The sequence below is a fragment of the Sphaeramia orbicularis genome, chromosome 5 (genome assembly GCF_902148855.1).
Source record: "Sphaeramia orbicularis chromosome 5, fSphaOr1.1, whole genome shotgun sequence".
Lineage (NCBI taxonomy): Eukaryota > Metazoa > Chordata > Actinopteri > Kurtiformes > Apogonidae > Sphaeramia > Sphaeramia orbicularis.
In genome coordinates this window covers 32,671,759-32,698,288 of record NC_043961.1, presented here as the reverse complement: position 1 = coordinate 32,698,288, position 26,530 = coordinate 32,671,759, and the positions used below count along the sequence as shown (strand labels likewise).

The window sequence follows — 26,530 nt, the reverse complement described above, 5'->3', positions numbered from 1 at the left end:
TGGAGTGTTTTTGTTATTGAGTTACTGTATCAATGTACACCATAGAAGTTTTCCAAGTGGAAAGGGCTTCGAGTCAGGCCAGCAGCAGACAGTAATAATAGGCTTGTTAAAAGAAAACCTGGATCCTGCACAGACACAAATCTTTCTGGTCAAGCACTCCTCCCAGCCACAGCCTTTCATTTCCACCCAGCTGCATTCAGATGGGAAAAAGTGACACTTTTCCTTTCTCTTATTAATAATTTTCATTTCATGCTCCCTCTCTCTGTTCTTGCAGTGTGCAGCAGTGCCCCAGTGAGCATGAAGATCCAGCCGCTGAACCAGACTGCTCTGATGGTGAGCTGGGAACGCCCTCTAACCATCTACCACCCACCCATCACCAGTTACATGGTCTCCTACAGCTGGGTGAAACGTGATGTTGCTGATGAAAAAACCTTTACAAAGACTGGAGACCAGAGCATGGTGAGTAATAGCAACAGCTGCCAACAAAAACTGAAAATATACTGTAGTATTTACACAGAGAAAGCAAGGAAATTTGCTGGGGTTATTTGGGTTACGTTTGTATTTCTAAACAGCTTTTTATTCCCCCCTGGGATGGACACAGTTTAAATGGCTATGACAGACGGGCAGACCCTCAGATGTTCTTGGCGGGATCAGAGTGGCTAGAGGAGTGACAGGTTGTGATGAACTCGGCGTGTGGCTGTTGCTCGGTCGATATGAGGGTCCAAGCACTTCCCTGTCACTCATCTGTCCATGAATAGACATGTAGGGAGAACTGAGAAGCCTATAATCTGTGCAGTGTGTTGACAAAAACACTCATGGTCTTCTCTCAATCTTACTATTTTCTACGAACTTCTTTTTGCATTGATTTCAATTGTAATTACTCTGTGAACGGGTTTAGAATGTGATGGGGTCAAGTGTGGAATGGGACTCATTTCTTACAGATTTCACACGAAATGACTATGCTTTTTTCTTTCACCAATTTAAACTCTGTGTAATCATTTTAGCAAATTCTGTCTGTTTTCCTGGCCACACAGACAGCTCTTTGAACACAAACTGTCTTCTTTTACTAAACTATGCAGGCAGCTGTGCAAGTGTAGTCCTTTAGATCTCAATGCAGTTCTTGACATCAGTGATCATACATTTCTGCCTGTCTGCCTTGAACACAGAATAGAGAACATTGACTTTCTCACCAGAAATATATCCTCCCCTCTAGGAAGCTACAGCTACAGCACTGTTCACGCTCACACCATATATCCCTCTCCCCGGTCACACATCCTTCCATTTGTGGATACCCAGCTGTGCATCGCTTTCAAGCTCACTGACCCCCACCTGTCCTGACAGTCTGCATGACTGCCTTTTTTGATATAAATGGTGCAGGGGCAAAACAGACGCCCAACAGTGCAGAGACCTGGGATCAGTTTCCTGGTGGCTGTACATCTGGATTGGTCATGCGTTTCATTGAGTCCAGTTGCCATCATCATGGGTGGGAGGTTGGTGAGAGATCACCACTAGTGACTTCTGCTGGATGGTTGGAGCTACTGCACACTTGGGGGGGGGGGGGCAAACGGCATTAATGTGAACCTTCTCAAATACAACATCTATTTGTTTTCTTCTTATTTGTTTTCTTTTCTTCTTGTTTTCTGCATTGGTGTATAACCTTTTTACTTTATATATCTTATATATTAGTCCTTCAAGCTCATTTTTCTGTTTTTCAGAAACAGAAATACCGTAGTCCACCTCAATTCGAGACTTGCTGCACTGGTTACATCCTATTTTGAACATCATCCAACTGTATTTACTGACCTTTAACTTCTCATCAGCCACAGTGCACCCCAAGGTCCTCTGGCGGACTTATCATATCTCTACTGACTGGTACATTCTATATTCTCCCTTAAGACTCCAGTACTGTGAAACAACCTGCCTCACAAGCTGGGTGTTGCATGTAACCACTTACTGTTTGGCTTGTGAAGTAGCCTCACAGAGCCAGACTTAATTTTAATGGCGTGTCGATGCAGGAGAAAGGTCTGGCTGAACCCATTAGCATTTGAGAATAGGGAATTGTTTGTGTTTCTTAAAACCATCATCGTCTAGGGTGGTCCTAAGTCAAGGATGCAGAGTGATGGTGTCTTTACAAAGTGAATAGGATGAAAATTTGTCTTGGTGCAACATCTCCATGTGAGGAGGCAAACCCTATTATTATAATCACTACATTTCTATTCGAGGAAATGCCAAAATGTCATCTTCATCAAAACTTTTCAGCATGTACTTACTAGTTTGGATGTTGCTGTTTGATAAAGCGACGGGGAGTTTGAACAAAGAAATATGCAGGTAGCGGCAGGGGAGCAGAATGCTGACTTTTGGAAGAATATTTATTGCCATTTTGATCTGTTTTTGATGGTCACAAGTATAGAGACAGATTTAGGAACAGTGAGAAGTATAACATCCAACAAACCCCAACAGCCAGAATTGAAAGAAGAGGTTTTGTGAATCTCTGGTTTGCACCCTAACCTTTCAGCCCCAAAGGCAGTTTAGAATGTTTTAAATACAGCGGTTGCTGGTCTGTAGATGTAGTTAAATTCAGTAGTCCGCAAGTCACATTGACAGTGTTGGTATGTTCCTCTCCTTTAGCTGTCATTTTTCATATTTTTTGCCCATTTCATTACCATTTTAATTTTCACTTTCTATCTTTCCATGCATTCAAGAAAAAAAAAAACAAGCATTTTATTACCATAGGCAATCACTGAGGATCATTGTAATATAAATAAATCCATGTACACACTGGACACGGGGTTTTTAACAACATGTGGCTGCTTTCAGGATCAGTTGAGCAAAATGGTGACTGAATTAACCATCAATGTAAATATGTTTTATCCACAAATTTAATCAGGATTTCTATAATATGTGCAAGAGGTTTTAAGTGCTTCTGTATGTGCATCTTTTTCTTGCAGAGAGCAGTCATCACTAATGTTTCCCCTGACGTCCTGTACCTCTTCAGAGTGCAGGCAGTGTGTCAGCATGACCTGCGCAGTGACTTCAGCCAAACACTGCTGTTCAGAGGTAACTCCACTCATCTTTTCACACACAGTAATAAGTGTCTGTTAAGAAAAAAGAAAAAAACACACACAAAATAGATTTTTATAAAGTGCTTTCTTGTTTTTCAGCTAATACAACAAGGATATTTGAAGGCTCTCGCATTGTGAAAACTGGGATGGTGAGTTTGCCTGAAGATGGCAGCGCAAATTTCTTTTGGCAACTCACATTGGGGTCTGTTGTTTAACCACTCTCTTATGTCCTCTTCAGCCCACGATTTCCCCAGCATCTTCAGCAGACATGGCTCCCATTAGCTCTGGTTCTTCCACTTGGACGTCCTCTGGCATCCATTTCTCTATCGTCTCCATGGCAACAGGAATGGGTCCCTCCTCGAGTGGCAGTCAGGCCACAGTAGCATCAGTGGTGACTAGCACCTTGCTGGCGGGCTTAGGTGTTGGTGGAGGTGTCATCTCTTCCCTGCCTAGTTCCGTTTGGCCCACCCAGGCGCCCCAAGCCACTCAAAACCCCACTCATCCTTCAGTCCCACCTGCGAAGTCCAGCACGGAGCAAACAGCGCCACAGGGCTCAGAGACAGACACCCCATCTGAGGACAGCCAGACCACACGAGACGGTGTGGAGGAGGAGGAAGAGGAGGGGGAGAGAGAAGGAGAGCAGGAGGAAGAAGAGGATGAGAAGAAGAAGAAAAACAAGCCTGCGTCCACTAATGAGGAAAAGCAAACTAACAGCACTGTGGCCAAAGAGTCTTTAATCCCCACCCCTGCATCCACAGCCAAAGAGAAAGACGGAGGGAAGCCTACAGCTAAAGGCACCACAGTACCTGAAAGCACTGGAGATGAACAGCTGGTCAACATAGATGTAAATGCAGTCCCTAGTCAGGAGCCTCGTAATGACAGTGTAGAAATGCAGATTCCCCAAAGCTCCACGCTGGCTCCGAAGATCAGTCGTCTTTGGCCATTTTCTGTCCAGACTGGTATGTCACAATATGCTTTTTTTTTTTGCAATCAAAATGTCTTTCATCCAAACATAAAAATCTCTTTTGAAATTTCAGTAAGGCGTCTTCATATGAGGCAAGACTTCTCTCCAAGCAGCCTAATTTAGCATAACAAATAACTTGATTTAAGACGGTGACTTCACTGGTTACCATCTCAGTCAAAGACAAAGCTCCAGGCTTTTGTGTCACTACAACACAGAGGCCTGAAGGCAAAAGTAAGCTGTTTGCCAGAGGGGTTGTGCCTCGAGGAATTCGTTTAAACATACAGTACTACAGAAGAGTTTGCCTCGAGGGAGAGCCTTTTTGTGAAGATTTTTTTTAGCCAAATCTTTTGCTGTGACAATGTTAGAAATAGATATCAAGTGAAGATTGATTTGAAAACTGGCGTCTGGAATTGTATATTTATGTTGCACTCAAACTGTTGAGAATATGTGTTAGATAAGAAGCACCTACCTCATCTGAATCTGATAGTACTGCAGTGTCTGACTGACAGACAGATGTTTAGCTTATGATTTTATTCTAAGCAGTGTGTAGTTTTTAATCTGTAATGGCTTTGATTTTTGGATCGAATAATGAACTCTCTGAGGTAACATGATTACATTCATTGTTTCATAATCTGATTGTTATTTGTGATTCAAATTGCTTTTCAGGTTCAACCAAGAGTTACGAACAAAAGACTTTGAGCCCTAAACAGATACACTGCATGACTCAACATAGTCACAGAGAGCATTTCACTCAGAGGCAACCCAGTAAAAGGCTCAAATTTTCATTTAGTGGTGCACAGTATATTCATGTTATGTCATTTGATTTGGGTGGAATAGATGCAAGTAATGTTGAGCATTAAGGTTGGCTTAACATAGGTGATATGACACTGTAGACTGGCAACCAAATGAAATGTATCATTAAATTTCTTTGAATATCACAAGAAACATCTGATCTTGCATAAATATACAAGAAAATATAAACCAAAGCTCTTGTTTCTTTAAATATTTTAATCCTCAAAAGCTTCATTTTAGAAAATAGACTTTATGTTTGCCATATTCCTCAAAAAGAATCAAAATGATTAAATTTGCTGCCAATTTTCACTGACAGTTAAAGCTCCTATTTGTCGGATTTGAAATGTTCTCATTTTGATGTACCCCACGTCTCCCCAGTGAATATGTCAAGGAGACAGAATGAAGGACAGAAGGCAATACAAAGACTGCATCAATCTTTCATTTTCTGTTGGTTTCTTTAATCACAGTGTCTAAAAACACTGCAGTAGAAAAATGATTCTGTCTCTAGAATATCTTTGTGCATGTGAAAGTATATAGCATTTACACGTGCTGGTGTTTCATTCTAGATAGGACCATCTTGACCAACATGACTCGCACCCCCCAGCCGGGGATGGGCCGGATGGTGTGGATTGTCCCCCTGGTGGTAGTGTCAGCACTCACTCTGCTCTGCCTCATAATGCTGCTGGTTGTGATGGTCTACTGGAGGTAAGAAGAAGGTCAAAGCGTAGCCGTGTTCAGGTATCAAACCACATTCTGGAGCGATCATTTTACAGCTAAACTGGTCAAACAGAAACATGACATTACACCCGTAGAAATGCCTCATCTCTTCTGGCTCTGTTTTTCTTACTTTTCACAGTGGTATCAATAACTAGGCTGCCCTTTAACTCACAGAGGTGTCATCTATACATTGTGTTAAACTAACATTTGTGGGTTAAAAAAAAAAAAGTATCACGCCTGACGCCTGGTTGCATGACAGGATTTTCCAGTCAGTCTGTTACACATTCACACCTGTCTGGTTACAGTGAGTCCCGTCTGCTTTTCTACACATGCATGCGTTTGTGCCATCAGTCTCCAACGGTCTGCTCTGCTTTCTTGGCCTCGTCTGACCTGCTCGCTGTACATCATGCCCATCACCCTCCTTGGTGAAAGCCAGGAGACCTGAAGGCCCTCCAGAGCCAGCAGGGGTCCCAGCTGTGTCTTCATCTGCTGGGCTAATTTCCAGCCACGCTATTGGACACCCAGTAATTACACAGGCCAAGCCACTGGCACATGCAGGCTGGATAATGAGTTACAAATAGCACTATGGACTGTTTCCTCAGCTGGTCCCATGCATACATAATGCAGATTACCGCTTGTAAAGTTCTGTGGAGGATTTTGTTTATTGACAGTCTGGGATATTTTGTGAATCATGCTAAATAGTTATTTTTACTGTATAGTATCTGAATTGTGACTTAACTGCAGTTTGGAGCATTGTATAGTGCCACATAATGGAACCGTTTTTTATGTAACAGCCTTATGTTGAAAAGGAATGTATTAGGTGCATCTGAGAGTTGTGTTATTTGAGCAGAAGAGCAGGGGCTGCTGGGAGATTAGAAATGGTCATCACAGCTGTTGTTATGACAGCTCAGACAGTTCAGACAACGCCTGCTTTCCCTTGGGGAAGAGACCATGATTGAAGATGAAATCAACCCATTCACACTCTTCATGCTCTGTGTAGTCTTTCTTAGTAATAGTGTGACTAACAAAATCCTCTACTCACAGATGTTCTGGTCATTAAGAACACATCGCTGTAGTCCATTTTGATTTATAACTGTTTATTTAGCAATATGTAATTATAAACCATATATTCAAGCTTTCATTTTTTGCTTGTTAAATTGTAGTTAATTCTAGCATATTAGGTTTATCTATACTGGAGTAATTTCATGAGTTACAGTACACATCTGGAAGTTTCTGTGCTCTAAGGTGTTTGTTGAAAACGCACAGATGTTAAATAGGGTATGAATCCCATCTCATATGAGTGCTGCTGACGGCCGTGTTAAATGTTAAATTGGATGCTTCACTCCAGTTTTTAAAGAAATTGACATCCATACAAGCCGTATATTTCCACACATTTTCCACTCCCCCAAGTGTTCTTGTGAGACCCTGAATGAGAAGTAGTGATGAGATGTTGACAGAGCAGGTTAGTTAGCTGCACCACATCTGCACCCGCAGGGACCCATTACTCTGGGAGGCTGTGACGCAAAGCAAGGGGGGAGCTCTCCTCATTTGTTTTTCACCCTCCCCTCTTTCTCTGTCTCTCCTCTCTCTCTCTCTCTCTCTCTCTCTCTCTCTCTCTCTCTCTCTGTGTATTTCTCTTTCTTCTCTCTCCTTCTATATCTTTTAAATGCTGTGCAGCCTTCTTATTTTTGTTTCATCTCTCTTAAAGAATGACTAGCCTTTGCTCCCTCCTCTGCATCAAGTACAGGTAGGATTAAACCTGAAAAAAAAAAAAAAAAAGCTGGCACTGGATGAAACACAGGGTCTTTCTTTCTGCATTTATTAGTATACATTGTGTGTGTTGGTGTGTGAGGAGGCAGTAGGGTTTGACAGTCTGTGGAGGGTGTTTAGCACCTTAGAGATTTAAGAGATTTACAAAGTTTTTTTTTTTTTTGAGTAATTTGAGTTTTGTTTTATTTTCTCTGGAATCCTTCCTCAACTAAGAGTTTTACAGACCACAAAAATATTTTAGCCTATTAGCAGTATGCATCAATTTGACAAGAGTGGCAATGATTTGCTCTTTTAGAAGCTGTTAATTCTTTGAACTGCAGACTTTAAACTGCTGTGTAAAAGTTTGGAGGACTTGCACTTCAGATAGCTCAAAAAATGACACATTAAATAACAGTATTTCTGACCTGGGGTTAGGTATAGCTGTGTAATGGATGTCAAACTTTCATCTTGTAACACAAAACTTTATGAATATTGTTTTTCACCTGCTTTGAGTAGCAGCAGCAGGGGGCAATCATAGAAACGTGTCCAGCAGAAAATGCACCTTTTACTGGATTTTGATCTCGTCAGATCAGAGAGGGAGTTTTGAAAGTGCTCTGTTTTGTCCTGTGGAGAGATTGTATTTGGATTAGTTGTCTTCAGTTTGAATAAGGGCTAATTTTGGCACTGCGCTGTGTGTCGCTGTGAGTTGTTTACCTGTTCCCTGTTGTCAGCTCACACTGCATTTCCAGTATGCGCTCGCAGACGAAGACTTTATCTGTGTGCGATCAGCTGTGTCTCAGCTACTCTGGAGTTTTCATTAGCAGTTTGCTGCCGTTCCCGTGTCATTCTACTCGACATTCAGATGCTGATGTTGACAGACCGGATCTGAGAACAATGGGATAACAACTCCCTAATAGACTTTACTGTGACTTCATCTGTGCCGATAGTGTGTGGTTTCACTGTACTGCTCTCCATGTGTCCCTGTAGGAGGTTTTTTCAGACTGCTCACTTCTATGTCGAGGAGAGTAGCTCCCCACGGGTGGTGGCCAATGAGAATATTCCAGTCATCCCTATACCAGGTAACCTCTGTTTCTGTGTATTATTTATTTATAGTACTAAATATTAATAACTTTATGTGAACGTTGCCTTTGCATTTAAGCCCTTATCTAGATACTCTATTTCTACATTACTATATATGTTCATATTTTAAGATTAGACCTAAAAATGACTATATGTCAGACAGAAAACACCATTTAACTTACTGTTTTCTTTGTTGTGTCTGTCAGTATCTTTAGTGCCTGTTCATTTACATATAAAATGGCTTTCATTGTAGATATTGTGTGTTTGGCTTTTTTTTGGCCTTTCCTCTTTGAGGCAGTAGTGCAATGACAGCTAGTTGATATCAAACTTCACTTTCACAAGCTCAGGGACACTGTAACGCTATGAGACTGTATCGTAGTTACAAAGCACAGCAGATGCCAGGATCGACTCCACATTCATTGCTTTTATTACTCGTCTGCTTCTTTTGATCTCCGTTTCCCTCTCTCTGTCTCTCTCTCTCTCTCCATTTTCCTTTTTCTTTCTATTTTTTTTAATTATCTATGAAACTACAGCAATTTTCAAGCACATAAATTCTGAATGATTGAACAAGTAGTTAATAGAAGTTAAGACATGAGGAAAAATGTTGACACGAGTAAAATTCATAGAACAGTGACTTTTATGGGCTCACCATTTTCATTATTCATCTCCGTATAGATATTTGAAGAGAAAATGGAAGAATCAGCCCAGTGTCAGAAGTATTGATCTTCCACAGGGCATTTGAGACTTAAAAGAAGAACAAGGCTCCTGTACAGTTTTATTCCTTGTCAAGTAAATCTGTGCCTAATGAACCTTAGTTTATTTCAATTTCAAACTCCTAAAGCCACATTTCACCCAGGACTATTCAGATGAACTTAACAGACTGCTAAGGCTCTCTATTCTAATAGGGCAGACAAGACATTTTGATAAATGAACAGATTTACAACCTGAAATTCACCTTTATGTTCTAACCACTGAGGCAAGTAAGAGTCCTAAAGGCCCCAGCTGCAAGGCTGTGTTAGTTAAGGCATCGACCAGCATCAGTATCAGTGACAGCTGGGTCCTCTATACTATTGTCCCAGAGTAACAGCGACCAGTCTTATCAGAGATCCCTCACGTGTGATTGGGGTCTGATTTAACTCAGATGGAACAGATGCTACCTCCTATAAATGCTCAAAATACCAAAACTAGGCAGTGAGGCGAGTCTATTAGGATGGCATGGCTTCATTTTTCTTTTCTTTTTTTCTCTTTTTTTTCCCCTTTTCTATTCTTTTTTCTTTCAAAAATGTCCTTCTGAGCATCTGATTTAAGGTTAACAAACCATACTTTACATTTGCTGCCTGGTTGCTTAGGAATTGGAAAAATGATGGATGGCATTGGCTTCTTTGTGAGCCCTGCCTGAAGACCTCGCTCATACACTAACAGTACAAGACAACACTATAAGACCTTACACAAACCCTGATAAGTGCACTTTACTGATAGTTTTGTGTGTCTCCTGCAGATGACATGGAGGCCATCCCTGTTAAGCAGTTTGTTAAACACATCATGGAACTGTACAAGAACAACCTGCAAGGTTTCTCAGAGGAGTTTGAGGTATGTCTATGTAGTTTTGAACTACTGTTGACCACACACGTGAATAGTTGATCCAAACCAACATCTTAGTGTTGATGTCCACGCCTTGTTCACGCTGACTTCTTACAAACCACAAAATGTAAACATAATGTCAGAGGGAGTGATGGTTAACTCATTGATTGGTCATATACATCATTAGCTCTACATGTACCCATGGGAAGGAAAAAAACACTTAAGCAGGGTACACACATAAAAATAATTGGGCTGTTTTTGTCCCGATTTTCCCCCTTCCCAACCAAGGATGGCAAACGCCAGATTATCTTATGTTTTATAAGATTATCCTATAAGATTATCCTGTGGTCTGAGGTGTGTTAAGAGTGAATATGTCCCGATAATTGGCTCCAAAACGGGTTGGGGCTGACAATATTAAATATTAAACTTGTTCAGTATTTACCACCAAACATCTTCGTGTGTGGGGACAGCGGACGACTCCCGAGTCATGACTCTGTGAATTGTGACGTGAAACGGAATGTAGCCAATCAAGAAGCAAGCTGACTGAGGAACAAGGAAGCAGGTGTAAATAATAACAAGCATGGCTGACCTGAAACATAAAGTTCGGTGGGCCTCCGAAATTTAGGTTTTTTTTGTCAAATATAGTCCCAAGAACGCCATCATTCCCTCCTCTCATATGTCCTCTTCCATGTTGTATGTTGTGTTTTCCAGTTGTTGCTATGTTTCTTCTTCGTTTTTGTTAGATCATGTTTGATCACACGAGATTTCTGGCTTGGAGGACTAGATTCTAGATCGGTGGTGGTACAGAATTATTACATGAGTGGTATGCTGTGTTGAGATTATCGGAACACACCACACACAGCACGATCAAAACTGTGCAATGCCTGATTTTTTATCTTCATGTGTTTGGTCTGTAAGAAATAAAAAATCTCTTCAGATTTAGAAAATCCTTATGTGTGTACCCCACTTTATATGGCACTCTAGTACATCAGTGTATATGTATATTCTATGCTGTTACAAAGCATTTGCAAAGAAGTAATTGGTAAGCTTGATCAGAACTGTTAATAAACAGGTTGGAGAAGATCATAAAGATGGATTTTACCACAATGATATAAGTGCCTGTGTGTGTTGTTTAAATGTTGTTTATTAATACTAATCACGTTGTACAAAAGCTTCAGACATAATCCCCACACCCATATTGTGATTAACAGATATATTATCAGAGTACATTATTACATTGCTTTGATGCCAGCCTTAAAAAACACAGTCAGTTGTAGAGTTTGAACAAAAAAATCACAGTAACAGGGTAGGTGTGAAAGCACTGGGACTGCAGCACATATTTGTTGTGTCTTCTTTTCCTTGTGTATTTACTGATGGTCTACTCGACACAGGTCATTACCCCACTCCACTGTGCACATATTGTCTGCACTGGGTCCTGAGACTGAACAGTAGTTCAAGATTATTTTCTGCATGTGTTCGTGTGCAGGGTTTCTAATTTTGAACAGATGGTTGAGAGAAAGACTGAGAGAAAGATCAAGTGAGACGGAGGTTAATTAGAGGAGTACTGTCTGCTGGTTTTCTGGATGGAAACACATTTGCTGTGCAACCAGGTTAAGAAATGAGGCAAAAGCTTTACCCCTGGAGGATTCATTCTAATTGGGGTCATTTGATGTGAAGACTGTGTGCAAATGTGCTACAGTAAAGCTATGTTGGCAGTAGTTGTGGTAGTTTGTGGGTGGGTGCATTGTGGTTTAGTGTAGTAATGAAGAAAGTTGTGTAGCGGAGTTCAAGCCCCAGCAGTAGTAAGCATCTGTGTGCTCAAGTGTCCTTGACTGAGACACTAAATCGCTGCCACAGTTTCTGCTTGCAGTTAAAGCACTATCGAATAAATGAAATCTTAGAGGCTACTGAGGAATAAAAACATTCAGGTCACATGAAAACAGTAACAGTCGGAGTAAATATGGATTACTCAGGGAGGGTAATACCACTTTTGTATCTTCTACTTGTTTAATAAAATCCATCTCTGTGTTTGTTGTCTCACCAGGAGGTTCAACGTTGCACAGCAGACCTGAAAATCACAGCGGAACACTCCAATCATCCAGACAACAAGCACAAAAACAGATACATCAACATTGTAGCTTGTGAGTCAGCTGCAAAATCTCATTATGGTGTCTGTTGCTGCACAATCAAATTCGATTGATTCTGTACAAAATCTCTGCGGTTAATTCACATAAATATGTCAATGCTTTTCCCAGATGACCACAGCAGGGTGAAGTTACGAGCTCTTGCAGGAAAAGATGCTAAACATTCAGATTACATCAACGCCAATTATGTGGATGTGAGTAGTACCAAACACTTGACCTGTTGAAATATTTCAAGATCCTGGTTTGGTTTTCTTTTGTGGTAGTTTGACTGAATTTGTTGCAGTACAATTTCATAGGAATATTTTAAAGCTAACAGCTCCTATTTTGTTCATGGAATTGAAATATGTTTCAGTTGTACTTTTAGAAGCTAAGAAAAGTTGTGAGTCTGATCTTAAAAACCATTAATGATCATTAATATCTTGATCTTTGCCATTACGGTGGGTTAAAGAGCTGGTTTAATGGCAGACCAAGATGCTGTGTCTATGAGCTTTGTCAGTGTCAGTGGGTAAAATAAAGTTAGCCACTTCTTAACAGAAACCTCCACCATCATGTTTCAGGGCTACAACCAACCTAGAGCATATATTGCTGCTCAGGGTCCTCTGAAGTCTACATTTGAAGACTTCTGGCGGATGGTGTGGGAGCAGAACACTGGCATCATCATCATGATCACAAACCTGGTGGAGAAAGGAAGAGTAGGTTTACTTCCATCATAAAACATTCCTGCTAGAGATCAATTATCTGTCTGGTATTGACCTTTGATGTGACTGTTGTGTCCTTCAGAGGAAATGTGACCAGTACTGGCCAACAGAACAGAACAGTGAGCAGTATGGAAACATTGTGGTGACACTAAAAAGCACCAAAGTACACGCCTGCTACACACTGCGACAGTTCCTTATAAGGAACACTAAAGTTAAAAAGGTAAGTAAATGTCACACCCATGCTGTATTAATCTTCTCGAAGTGGCTATTGCTTCAGCACTGTGGGACTACTTTCTCATTTGTCTATTACACAGAGCCAATCAGCGCCCTCGTTATATCATGTGTAGGCTGGTAACCTGTCACCCTGCTGCCTCAGTGCTGTGGTAATAGGCATCGCACCTGCCATGTGCCTTTCCGGTCACAGGAAAAGGCTAGGGGACCAGTTAGTGGAAGCTGGTTTGTGCACATATTCACACTTTCAGTTTCAGCATGCAGGCAAACAACATGAAACGTGGCAACTGAATTTGCCCGGATTTTTGATTAATACAAATGAGCCACTGAGACAACGTTCATAGTGCAGAATGCAGATCATTTGTTTGGCTCTGTGGCAATAGACACACCGATGTTTAGTGCTACAGTACTGTGGCAGTAGTCATTGCCTAATCTTATTTTACTGCTATAAATTATTGCTTTTAAGAAATTTTAAGATTAGTGTGCACTATCATGGGGGCAAATCAGTTGGTGAAAATAATTGTATTGTGATGCTGAATAACAAAAACAATCATCATGATAGATGATCTGATGTGTTTGACTGACTAATTTGGGAAAAAAATAACTTGCTTACTATGCTATACTTACTGTAGCACTGAGCATGTCTATAGTTAACCCTTTAAACCCTAAGCCTAAAATGGTCTGCCTGGACTTTTTTTCTTATTTTGACTATAAAAAGGTTGGAAAATATGCTGTGAGTGAATCCATTTGCCCATTTTTCCAGAGCACTTAGAACTTTCAAAATCTAGCAATGATTTACAATTTTCTGCATGTTGTATTACTGCTAAAATGGCTTCTCCAGCTTCTAGTACAGGTGTGAGTGAAATTACTGTAATGACCCAATAAAGCCTATAAAGCACAACGTCTCAGGTTTCAGAAACCATTGGAATTTTTGCAATTGCATAAATGATGAAAAAGTTACAGCCATCCAAACTGCATGTGTGCAGGGTGTGTCAGCGATGACACGTCAGGTTTTAAAGAGTTAAGAAATGAAATGCTTAATCCAGTGGTTCTTAACCTTGTTGGAGGTACTGAACCCCACCAGTTTCATATGCGCATTCACCGAACCCTTCTTTATTAAAAAATACAATATGATTTTTTTCAAATTCAAGACACAGGCATATGTTTTACTAGTGCACAAAATGAACCGTGCATTAACATCACTGTGCTCAAAGAACAAAACCAATACAGTGCATGAACTTACAACAAATTACATATCTTTTCACAAAGACATGACCTTTTTTAATACAACCACACTGAAATGGTTTTAATTTTTAACCTTATGTATTCCAATAATGAACTTATTGTATTTATGCTATTTATCATTTTTAACATTTTAACACACACCCGTCACCTAATTTCCATCAGGCTACAATAATAATGAATATTTACTGCAAATCAGTGGGACTTCTGCTGTTGTGTATAAGTATGTGTAGGCCGTCAGGTAAACCCGGGTTTCGTTTCATCTCGCTCCGAACTTTCTGAACCACGCAATTTTGACATAAAAAAAGATAATTGCATGTAGTGTATCAAAAAAAAAAAAGTTCTCATTATACTCCTTCAGTATTTTTGTGATTGTTGTTTTATTACGGCACTAGCTTGGCTTTAGCGTAATACGATTTCTCCATCCGCGACGGTGCGTCGGTTGTCACATGATTGTAACTGAACGGTGCAGTGACCGAAAAATGTAAACAAACGCTACACATGGCTGCCTCCGTGGTTAACAGGAAGTAGCAAAAGTCATAACAACGATGTGGAAAATACTCAAATAATTCATCGTCAGACGAGTGGAAGAGATTATAAACACTTCCGGATGTGTTGTAGTGCTATAAGCAACAACAATACACCGCGTATATTGGATGTCAATCAGAGAAAGAATCTCCGAAGCCGTTTGTTTACATACACGGACCTAGCCCGACACACACACTCGACTCATTGACCTCCGCCGAACCCCTGAGACTGACTCACCGAACCCCTAGGGTTCGATCGAACCCAGGTTAAGAACCACTGGCTTAATCGGTTAGTTGATTGGAAGGAAATAACTTCATATTGATATTTAGATGATCAGCTAATCATGAATCATGGAGATCTTATGTCTTTGAATCTTGAACCCTATGAAGAACTGAGGGCATTTTCACATGTGTCGTCTGTCCCGGTCTAAATCACTTCTGAGTGTTTCCACTGAGTCCTATGTTATGTGCTAATGCATATTTCTCAATGAGAAACGTAGGCTCAGGATCTCGACTCACTTTTATCCCCTCACCATATTAATGCAGGGGGATGTAATGATAAGCATGTCTGTCTGTCTATCCGTCCATAACTGGAACCATTCAACATTTTACTGAACATGGTTCAATTTACCAGCTATATGTTGGACTGATGTAATCTCAGTGAATATATCTGCTGTGCCGTGGCGGGTTCGCCTCCATCTTTCTGCTAACTCTGCATCCCCCTCACTACACATAAGAGCAATGCACTCTTATCTGTAACTACACCCTGAAAATGCCAAAGACACATGTCTGCGCTTTTTTTTGTGGGGATTTAGTCATTTTAACATCATGACACACTTTCTTGTGCACATGTTGGTCCACTGAAACATCCTCTCTCTCACCACTATTTTTCCTGCTCTCATTACCTCCCAATAAACAACTAAACAACCAACGTAACTTTACCCATGTTCCAGAATGGTAGTGGAGGATGCTAGAACATTCTATACTGCTGTCACAATGCTAATGAAGTGTGGAGATATGTCTGGGTATGTGAGACTTTAAGTGAACACGAAAACTGTTCAGTCTTTTTTTTTTTTGTACCAAACTCACTGCAAAAATCTAAATCTTACCAAGTGTATTTTTCTCATTTCTAGTCAAAATATCTCATCACACTTAAAATAATACATAATCACCTAAAGAGTAACTTTTCAGGGAGATGTAAGAACGTATTTTTAGACAATAGATCTTGAAAATCTTATTTCAAGAAATCTTACCAAGATAATTTTCACTTCTTCCATTGACAGATTTTTTTGCTTGAATTAAGCAAAAAAAAAAATCTTGAAACAAGCAAAAACATCTGCCAGTGGAACAAGTGAAAATTATCTTGATAAGATTTCTTGAAATAAGATTTTCAAGATCTGTTGTCTAAAAATAAGTTCTTATGTCTCACTGAAAAGTTACTCTTTAGATGATTATGCCTTATTTTAAGTGTGATAAAGCCTCAGTCACAAAGCTTTTTACGAACGATGGGTTCATACGAATCTCCATAATTTTGTGATTATTGATGCTCTTTTCAGACATTAAACTGCATTAAACTGCATCCGTCTGTACGTCCGTTCATGTGAACGCCGTAGGGACCCCTAGTAACACCATAATGTGTTCTTGAGATGTACTTGCGGCCACCGCAGGAACATGTGGGTTCTGGAAAGGCCTCCTGATCCACGAACGTCGTGCATTGTTCTTACGTAGTTCATAAGGCATTTGTTAGTGCACCGTGTGAAAGGGGGTTTCGTACTGCGTTCGTAGAAAATCTTGGATAAGATCGTTCACCTGGCTACGAACTTAAGAATGGTCCACGAACACTCCATTAACACTCCATTCTTATACGCCTGCCTCGGGAAGGTTGTACGAAATGGTCCATAAACTGTTCGCACAGTGTTCGTAGCCGTTCATAACAGCATTTGTGACAGAGGCTTGAGATATTTTGACTTGACATGAGAAAAATACACTTGGTAAGATTTTGATTTTTGCAATGTTTGATACAGTTATGTGATGGAGTGGGTCTTTTCTGCTAGTTTGTGTGTCATGTGTCTGTGTTGCCCCTCATGCTGTTTGTCATCATTTTGTTACTGGAGCAGAACGTGAAAACCATTCAATATTTTTCCAGTAAACTACTCAACTCCTCTGCTGTCAGTGGGCCAACTCAAAGAAAATAAGCTGAAACCACTTATCCATGTTATGAGGACTGGGGGGGATATACTGCTCTCTAATGGCTCTGTATATGTTACCGCTGCTTAACAAGCTCCTACAGTTTGCAAAAGTAGGAGCTGTTTCTCTAACTTGCAGAGTACACCTGGTAGTCGGGCTGGATCAATATCAGATCACGTTCGGACCACAACCACTCCAGAGTTCATTTGGAAGAGGACCGAGACTCTTCAAAACATTCTCAGTGCGGTTGTTCTGGTCTGTACTCGAGCGCGGTAAATGGAGCAACGCCTGTTAGCTGGTTCATGCTGTCAACTTGAGCTGCTCTGCGGAACACTCACGTGATGCACCTCACTCCCCACGCTTCATCCAGCACACGCATCCTTCAATTTTGGCAGGTCCTTAAACCGAATGAATTCTCCAGCTCTCCCTCTGACAAGTCCGTTCTGCTTCTGCCCTGCTTCGTTGCCTCCTCGCATCCACCTGTAGACTCCAGGGGGAGGATATTTATTCATCATTGCAATATCTATATGTAAACATACCTGTGGGGAATGATGAATTCAGGGTAAATAGATGGCAAACTAAACAAACTCAGCTGCTGTAATAAAACATTCCAAAGGTGAGTTGTCTGACTAAACTGTGTTCACACCTGCACTGATGATTTTCACCAAAGGGGGAAAAATATACTACAGTCAGTTTCAAAAGTACTAAAGGCTGCTGGTTGTGGAAACACTCAAAGCATCAAAATATCTCCGCCTCTTTAAACTAATTGCAGAACTGAAATCCCTCTTGCTCTGTTTAAGTAGCAGATGTACATTGTTTTCATAATTGGATATGTTCATCTTTTAGGGGCAGAAGGGAAACCCAAAAGGGAAGCTAAATGAGCGCACCGTGGTCCAGTATCACTACACTCAGTGGCCTGACATGGGAGTACCAGAGTACACGCTACCTGTCCTCACCTTCATCAACCGCTCATCATCAGCTCGTACTGCAGACATGGGCCCCGTCCTAGTGCACTGCAGGTATAACACCAGCTTAAATTAGTGTTATTTATGAGCATTAGACGCTCATATTTGCTGACTTAGTGAACAGCTCCCTCTATGGGCCTGCTATTATGCTCATGGTTTCTCTCTCTGCTCTCCAGTGCAGGGGTTGGACGCACGGGAACATACATTGTCATTGACAGCATGCTGCAACAGATCAAGGACAAAAGCACAGTCAGCGTCCTGGATTTCCTCAAACATATACGCACACAACGCAACTACCTGGTCCAAACGGAGGTAAGAGGTGCAGACCCGCCCCTTCGAGATGGAAACAGGATTACTTCTCTTATATCGAAAAGGTCACCTGTGATTAAAGATGGATGTGGAGGTTGAAACCTATTCAGTTTAATACTCAATGTTCAGGTAAAGGTCACAGTTGCAGCATTTTCATTGCGAACAAACAGCTGGTGAATGTAAAACAGCTAAATTTGTCCACATAGGCCGTTCTCAGGCCCCAGGTATGTTAACAGTCCTGAAAACCAATTTTCTCTCCATTAGCTTTTATCATGCATGATCTGGGTCCTGTGTTTTTTCTATTTTTGATCTTAAATGCTTGTTTTTGTAGTTTCACCTAAGAGATGTAGGTACTTTGTGCATTGTCTAGTCTGTTGTTATGCAGATACAGGCATTTTTGCATCAAATTTGAGGGTTGATTGATTATGGTGACTGCACTGTTGATTAAATGCCATCATATCAGACATAGTCAGCCATATAAAGCACTTATCTTGTACTATGTACTGTCTAAAATCTACTACACAATGAAGTTTGATTGAAAATCACAAGACCTGATGAAGTAGATCAGCTGAGTGTTGAATTCTTAATAAAAACAATATTAAAGTGTTTTTTTGTTTTATTTTAACATTACATGTCTGTTAAGCTCTGACAGTCCTTGAAACCGTTTAGATTCCTTCATGTGCCTTTTCTTACACCTGTTTGGTTCCCCCCCAGGAACAGTATGTTTTCATCCATGATGCTCTGATGGAGGCCATCCTGAGCAAAGAGACAGAGGTGCCTGCCTGGCAGCTGCACAGTTATGTCAACAGCATCCTGACACCGAACTCGACAGGCCGCACGCGACTGGAGAAGCAGTTCAGGGTGAGTAAACCTTCTGGGAGTCTGACTGGTCCACTTAGACGAGCTGTCACTATCTGCTGTGACGCTGGCAGCTCAAATCGAGGCATTCTTGGGATCAGAAGCTTGTTAGCAACATGCAGAGTGGCTGTTCCAGACTGGAAGAGTGTCTCTGATGTTGGCGATAATAAAGTCATTTGTGTCACCCCTGCTGCCTTATGCAAAGCTTAATGAATATTTCATTGGGTTCCATCTCTTTTAACATCAGGAGAAACAAACTAATTGCTTTCACATAATGTCACTTCCTCCTGAGTTTCACACACACGCTCTTGAAGTGAATAAATATGCACTTCTCTGGTGCTACACGATGTTGTATCATTATTCTTTATATTTCAGTTTAACTTGCCTGACTGTTTGGACTAAAACCACCACTCACTGCTCTTCAACACCACGTTTTTTCTTTTCTGATCTGGTCTTCTGCCTCTCCTCTCACCAGCTGCTGACTCAGTGCAACACACGCTTTGTGGAGTGCTTTAGCGCCCACAAAGACTGTAACAAGGAGAAGAACCGCAATTCCTCAGTGGTTCCCTGTGAGTACACCATCTTTATTTTAACTACAGCACACTTGGCAGGGAGCTGAGGTTTGGAGAACATAGGTCATGTTTCAGGAGGGTTGGTCAGAGTGGGTTTGCATAGAAAGTGGCATGAGTTTTGCACACTTCAGGTGCAGTGTATTTAAATGAAAAAGATTAAAAAAAAAAAAAAAAAAGCTGTTGCTGCAAGTAAAGCCTTATCTATGTGATTGTTTTTCTTTTTTGACTAGAAGAAAATAAGACTAATTTCCTCATGCAATATTCCACACATTCCAGTTTTCAGGGAATAAATTATTAAAGACAATTCATATTCCAGAATTAGAATCTATTTCCATAATCCTATAAGTTAATCTTTCTATGCGTCCTCTGCACTCTGACAGGGGAAAATGAAGGACTTGTTGCTATAGCAACAGCAAGGCCTGGTAATGAATGTGTGCATTATCAGCCAGAACAATATTATAGAGGCCTAGTTTGTGGTTTTTTCAATCTTTTTGCCTTTCTACAGCGGAACGAGCGAGGGTCGGACTCACCACTCTGCCTGGGATGAAAGGAACAGATTACATTAATGCGTCCTACATAATGGTACAGTGACAGGCATCTTTAGCTTTACTCACTGTATTTTGTGAGAGATTGCATTTGTGTTTGACAGGACTTCATGATAATTTGTCAGTTTTTTAGCTTTATAAAGGCTTACAGCTCACCTCTGTCACCTCAGGGTTACTACAGGAGTAATGAGTTCATTATTACCCAGCATCCTTTACCACACACCACCACAGACTTCTGGAGGATGATTTGGGACCATAATGCTCAAATTATTGTCATGCTACCTGACAACCAAGGCCTGGTAAGTAACTTCACATAAGCCATAAACCATTTAAATGTTTGTTTTTTTTTCCCCCTGATGAGTTTTTCCATTAATATTTAACCTTGTTCTAAGCAAATTAATAAAACAATATATTAGTTATAGTGTTTTGTAACAAACATATTTGTTATGCTTGACTTGACAGGCTGAGGATGAATTTGTGTATTGGCCAAGTCGTGAAGAGGCCATGAACTGTATAGCCTTCACTGTCACACTGATCAGTAAAGACAGACTGTGCCTCTCCAATGAGGAGCAGATCATCATCCATGACTTCATCCTAGAGGCTACACAGGTACCTCATCCTCATCCTCATAACAAGTACCAGTCAGTCATTTGTTTCTTCTCTGCATCTTTTCTCTCTGTGTAATTAATATAACATGTAGAATCTTAGATGTGATATATTTTAACCTGTTACGTGTACTTTTGTTTGTTTGTTTTTCCTTGGTGTGACACTCAGGATGATTATGTTCTGGAGGTGAGACATTTTCAGTGCCCTAAATGGCCAAACCCTGATGCTCCTCTCAGCAGCACCTTCGAGCTCATTAGTGTCATCAAGGAGGAGGCCATGACTCGAGACGGCCCCACCATTGTGCACGATGAGTAAGTTTGTGTTGACCCAAAAAGGACTTGTGTGTGTGTGTGTTGTTTTCGTTTGTGTGAAGTATTCCTAAGTAGAAGGTACAACTTCACCTCCCTCCAAGGAGCATGTTTACAGATATTTTTTCATGGTCATATTTTATTTAAAAGCCGCTGCTTTTGTGTTTCCTAATGACCCTGATGAAGGTCACAAGCCGAAACGCAAACTTTACAGCATAATATCTTATTTTAGATGAGTATTGTCGAAGTCTTGACCTGCTGCTTTTTTGTGTACTATCCTCAGGTTTTAAGAATACATTGCTTTTAAAACAGGGGTGTCAAACAAATGGCCAGCGGGCCAAAATCGGCCCACCAAAGGGTTCAGTCTGCCCCACAGGAGGAAACTGCAAAGTACAAAGTTTCCAAAGAAGGCATTAATAATGTCACTGAATCCCGACATGTTGTTTTGGTCATAGAGTTATAATACTGGTAACTAAATGATTTGTGACTTTGTCAGTTTTAATAATAAGCTGAGACATAATATTGCTAAAATTGCACTTATTTTTCTTTATAAATTTCAGGTTGTTCATGATTCCTCATGTTATTCACATTTTTGTTAAAGGATAGTTTGTAAATGTAAACATTTTCATAATGTAATTTTACTTTTTTGCACTAAAACAGAGGCAAATACAGAGTTCTCATCACTTATAGTTTGTTATGCTATCGTTTTACTGGTCAGGGCCACTTTGATCAAATTGGGCTGTATTTGGCTCCTGAACTAAAGTGACACCCCTGCTTTAGAAGGTGGGGTGTGTTCTCCATAGATCAGTCTTTACTTACAGCCCACTTCTTCAGCTTTCTCAATTAGCTTGGCTTAAAAAAATAGCTCATACCTGGAACTGATCACAAAAAAAACTCTTCCTGTTTGCTATTTTGTGTGCTCCACTCACAAAACAGCTGGATTTGAAGTCCCTGACATCTAAAAGCATGTAAAACATTGACTTCTGTACCTGTTACTGCCTCATCTAAACTGTAGAGTTTACCTTACCGGGATCAAAATGCATTAAGTGTGGAGTGCTCTTCATGGTTCAGATTTCATAAGTCCTTTAGTGTCTGCTGGTGATGAGAGTCTACAGGCAACTACCAAGATAAACAAAACACTACTCCAAAGTCTTTTAGTAACTAGGCAACCATAACAGCCTCCACAGTTGTACCAAGCCCAAGTATTTCCTTTGCTCACAGCTCCTCTGCTGCCATTAGTGAAAACATCAGCAACTTGTCCTCATTGCTTAATGTCCTGACAATCAATCGCACTTTATCCAGTCACTTAGAACACTAAATAAATCAACAGACTTCTGGCTCTTTTATTTATAAAAACCCCAAACGTAATGAGATCCTGATTAATTATTCCAACAACAAAACAAATCAAATCTGTTAGTCATGTTTAATTTTCTGATCCTTAATAATTTTCCTTTTTCTGTAGCTTGCATAATCAGGAAAGGACAGGTACACGCTGTACAGTAAATGTCCGTGTGTGTATATATAGTAGTACATTACATTACATAGTATAGTGTATGGAAGAAGATGAATTTACTGTCTAGTTACATAGAGCTGTTGTCGAGTAATTAAGGCTCTGTTCAGACCTAACATTAACGTCTGTTATGGAAAATTTGATTACATGTGAACAGCTTTAGACACACTCAGGACACTTTGGGGGGCGGTCCAGGTGGCATTTGTCCACCTCCTCTTGTAATGTTAACATTTATGGACCGTTGGACATATGGAAGGACTGCCACTGCTGGCATACTCTGTTGGTGTTATAAAAATGTCTGAAGTCAAAATGCCCACAAAGATGTATTATTATAACTTCATACATGTGGTGCTGAGTGGTGAGTTCACCTGAGCAACACTTCACTGGGCTGAGGGAAGAGAGTTTATACAGATCCACAGTTGGAATAATGTAGCAGAAATTCTTAGTGTTTGAAGACTGAATCTTTATTAAAGCATATGTCAGCCAATAAAAACAGATCAAACGGTCAACGTTATGGCTTCACCTCATGCACTGAGTAATGGACAGAAAACAGTCCACCTTTAAGAAGAACAGTGAATTACATTTGCAAGAAACACTTCAAAACCGGTTTGTTCAACTTGATATGCTAGGATATACGCTATGTTTTAGATTATAGATGGGTTAATTATTTGTATTAGACGCAGGGAAATAAGATCCGATCAGACACACAGTAGTAGCAAAAAGTTTTCAGACACCCTTAAAATTTTACACAATCTCAAATGCAGAAAAATCTTTTTTTGTGTTTCAAAAGGTGTGACTGCGTCAGACAGACACAAACCAAGGCAAATGATTATTTTGTGCTTATGGTTAACACAACAAAACAAAACTCAATTTTGTATTTGTTTTTTTTTTTTGTTTTTAAGCACACAACAGTTTAATACAATGTTGATTTAAAATATAATTACCAAATACCAAATATAATAACTACCAAAATACATGTAAAGACAAAAGAATAATAACAACATATGAATAATAACATCAAACAACATGTACATGGAAGAGGTAGAAGCCATAAAGGTTTATAAAACACCACGCCCATATAAACTAAAGAATGAACTAAGAATGAAATAAAATAATTTTACAGTCACCAAAACATAACTGGTTCAGCTATTATCAGTTCACTTTGGGATGAGTGAGTCAAAGCCATCAATTTATGTTTTAGTCTATTCCTATAGATACTGGTGTACAGGTATCTAAGACATCTGTGAGTGTTCCATGATTTAGCACCATGAAATCTAATTGAAGACCGAGTGTGAAATGTTTTATGTTAAGGTAAATGCAGATTTGCAGACTGCCTGGTAGGATATTGATTAGTCTGGGAGTTGTGAAGAGAATAATGCTTGATATATGAAGGCCAGTCAGAATCATATAGCGCTCTGAAAATAAATGTGCAGGTCAGAAGAGTGTTAATATCAAAAATGTTTGAAAGGTTTGATTGGTAAAACAAAGGTGCACTTAGAGCACCTGGTTTGGAAAAAGTGGCTATTCCAACGAACTTTTTCTGAAGTAGTAATTTCTGCATGTCATGCCCTGGATGTGTTTTATCTTTTATAAAACATCCAGTTTTAACCTTGACAGAACAGAGCGCATGTGGGTTTGGAGAATGGGACAATACTTGGCAGAATTCAGTGACTTAAGATTGATTCTTAATGCAGTATGTTAGAAATGCATGCAAGTATGAACATACACACTTACAGCTGGGTACTTTTGTCTTATGTCTCATGTTAAAGGAGTGATATTTTGCTATTTTGGAATGGAATTATGCATTTTAAAACATTTCCCTGTGGTCTACATAAACTGTAAATGCTATACTTGGGTCTGAATTCTTCATTAATTCAACTCCACAGGTCCATCTGCAACCCTATTTCTGAGTAATGACACTAGAAAGGTTGTTTTGAGCACTGGCCCTTGAAATGTAAATGAGCCACTTCACTCCCCGCCCCCTCCAGGTTGTTGACTGTGCTTTCTGTCCTGTTCAACCAACAACGGAACATTTTAGGTAATTGGCTCGAAGTTTGGACATATTTTCAGTATGGATTACAACAGCACACCTGGTTCAATCAGTGATCAGCTCATTGTATCACTCTGCAGAAGCCTGATAACAATGTAATGGCTTCCAGGTGTTCTGGAAGATCGAAATATGTAAAACATGTAGGATACCGGCCCTCGAGGACCGGAGTTGGACACCCCTGAATTATGACGTACTCAGAGAAATGTTCGTCAGAAGTCTTGACCTTATATTTGCAAATGTCATGACGTAACTAGTTATAAAACGTAACAAATTAAGCAGGAATTGAAACGGGATGTAGAAATCCACTTGATTTTTGCCAAAATGAATATAAATATAGCTTTGCAGCACCTGGAGGGTTCAAATTCAAACTTTTTGAACTATTAGAATCCCCAGAAACACAAATAAATGTACCAAACACTAATAAAAGTGGGTTTAGCAAAATATGACCCCTTTAATGAACACAAGTGGTGTTTTGAGCGTTGGCCCTTTAAATGCAAATGAGCCACTTCACGCTCCACCCCCTCCAAGTTGTTGGCTGTGCTGCTCTGTCCCACTCAACCAACAACTGAGCATTTTAGGTAATCAGTTCAAAGTGACATATTTTCAGTATGGAGTACAACCGCTGCTGCTGACAAACAATTATGGCGTACTCTGAGAAATGTTCGTCAGAAGTCTTGACCTTATACGTGCAAATGTTGTGACGTAACTAGTTATAGACGTAAGAAATTAAGCAGGAATTAAAACAGGTTGTCGAAATCTGCTCGAATATTTGCCAAAATGAATATAAAGATAACTTTGCAGCATCTGTAGGGTTCCTATTCAAACTTTTTAAACTATTAGGGTCCAAAAACACAACTAATTGTACCAAACACTAATAAAAGAGGGTGTAGTAAAATATGACCCCTTTAATTCAATTTCTGACCAGAGCTTAAGTCACACTACACCAGAAAGAGTATCTAAGAGGATATTCAGTTGTCAGTCTAGATTAGGCCTGCTGTTTTTGACGCGGCTGCCCTGCTGAGCTGTTGGTGAACATTTCCTCTCAGGTATGGAGCGGTGTCAGCGGGGATACTCTGTGCCCTCACCACTCTGTCCCAGCAGTTGGAGAGCGAAGGCGTCGTCGACATCTATCAGGTGGCAAAGATGATCAATCTCATGAGGCCGGGAGTTTTCACTGATATAGTAAGTTGAAAACAGTTTGACTCATGCACCTTTGTATTTGTGTGTTTTTTAATCATGTTTTGGCCTCTAGGCACAGATAAAAAAAAACAAAACAAAACACGTGAAACCAGCAGGGACACAGCCGCCTGAATCACCATGTGTATTAACTTAGCACCCCCCTGTGTCATAAAAACTCTAGGGCCCCCTTACAAATGACAAAGTGACTGTAGTGAGCTCTCCTGCCTGTCAACACACATAATATCAGAACAGCATCATAATGTAGTAGCATTCATATAGACACACACATATGAGTACTTTGAGGAAATGTGCATGATCTTGGTGTTAAAGTCTTTAATGCACCAGAGTTAAGTTATTCTAAGCGGTTTGCTACTTTTATTTATATCCATATCAAGAAAAAATACAGAGGTCCAGACAAGGGGGTCCTCAGTGGTGTGTACATCCACCACTACTGCCCAGTGCTGCATTTTAATCAGTTTATTTATTTGTGATTGGGCAGTTGTTTAATACAAATGAAGCACTGCAGATCGATTATCTGTTTAATTAAATATGTGTTTCTCGTTATTTTGTCATTAGTGTTTTTTTGTATTTTTGTTACAAACATTCGCAGCTCTTGAGGGCCCCCCGGTGGGCCACCCCCCACCCCTTGTTGAG

The 26,530-nt window shown here is 40.2% G+C and overlaps 1 protein-coding gene across 1 annotated transcript in view; it reads left to right on the top strand.

Annotated features, from left to right (window-relative positions):
• ca16b (carbonic anhydrase XVI b) overlaps positions 1 to 26,530 on the top strand; it is an 83,098-nt gene that overhangs the window by 51,767 nt on the left and 4,801 nt on the right. The window contains exons 8-27 of the mRNA XM_030134397.1: positions 275 to 459; positions 2,949 to 3,057; positions 3,162 to 3,211; positions 3,301 to 4,021; positions 5,385 to 5,523; positions 8,272 to 8,363; positions 9,863 to 9,954; positions 11,990 to 12,086; positions 12,201 to 12,283; positions 12,647 to 12,781; positions 12,870 to 13,007; positions 17,821 to 17,993; positions 18,116 to 18,251; positions 18,963 to 19,109; positions 19,582 to 19,675; positions 20,184 to 20,260; positions 20,394 to 20,522; positions 20,686 to 20,832; positions 20,998 to 21,140; positions 25,744 to 25,879. Of these exons, the coding sequence (XP_029990257.1) occupies positions 275 to 459; positions 2,949 to 3,057; positions 3,162 to 3,211; positions 3,301 to 4,021; positions 5,385 to 5,523; positions 8,272 to 8,363; positions 9,863 to 9,954; positions 11,990 to 12,086; positions 12,201 to 12,283; positions 12,647 to 12,781; positions 12,870 to 13,007; positions 17,821 to 17,993; positions 18,116 to 18,251; positions 18,963 to 19,109; positions 19,582 to 19,675; positions 20,184 to 20,260; positions 20,394 to 20,522; positions 20,686 to 20,832; positions 20,998 to 21,140; positions 25,744 to 25,879 (3,023 nt within the window). The remainder of the gene's footprint in view (positions 1 to 274; positions 460 to 2,948; positions 3,058 to 3,161; positions 3,212 to 3,300; positions 4,022 to 5,384; positions 5,524 to 8,271; positions 8,364 to 9,862; positions 9,955 to 11,989; positions 12,087 to 12,200; positions 12,284 to 12,646; positions 12,782 to 12,869; positions 13,008 to 17,820; positions 17,994 to 18,115; positions 18,252 to 18,962; positions 19,110 to 19,581; positions 19,676 to 20,183; positions 20,261 to 20,393; positions 20,523 to 20,685; positions 20,833 to 20,997; positions 21,141 to 25,743; positions 25,880 to 26,530) is intronic.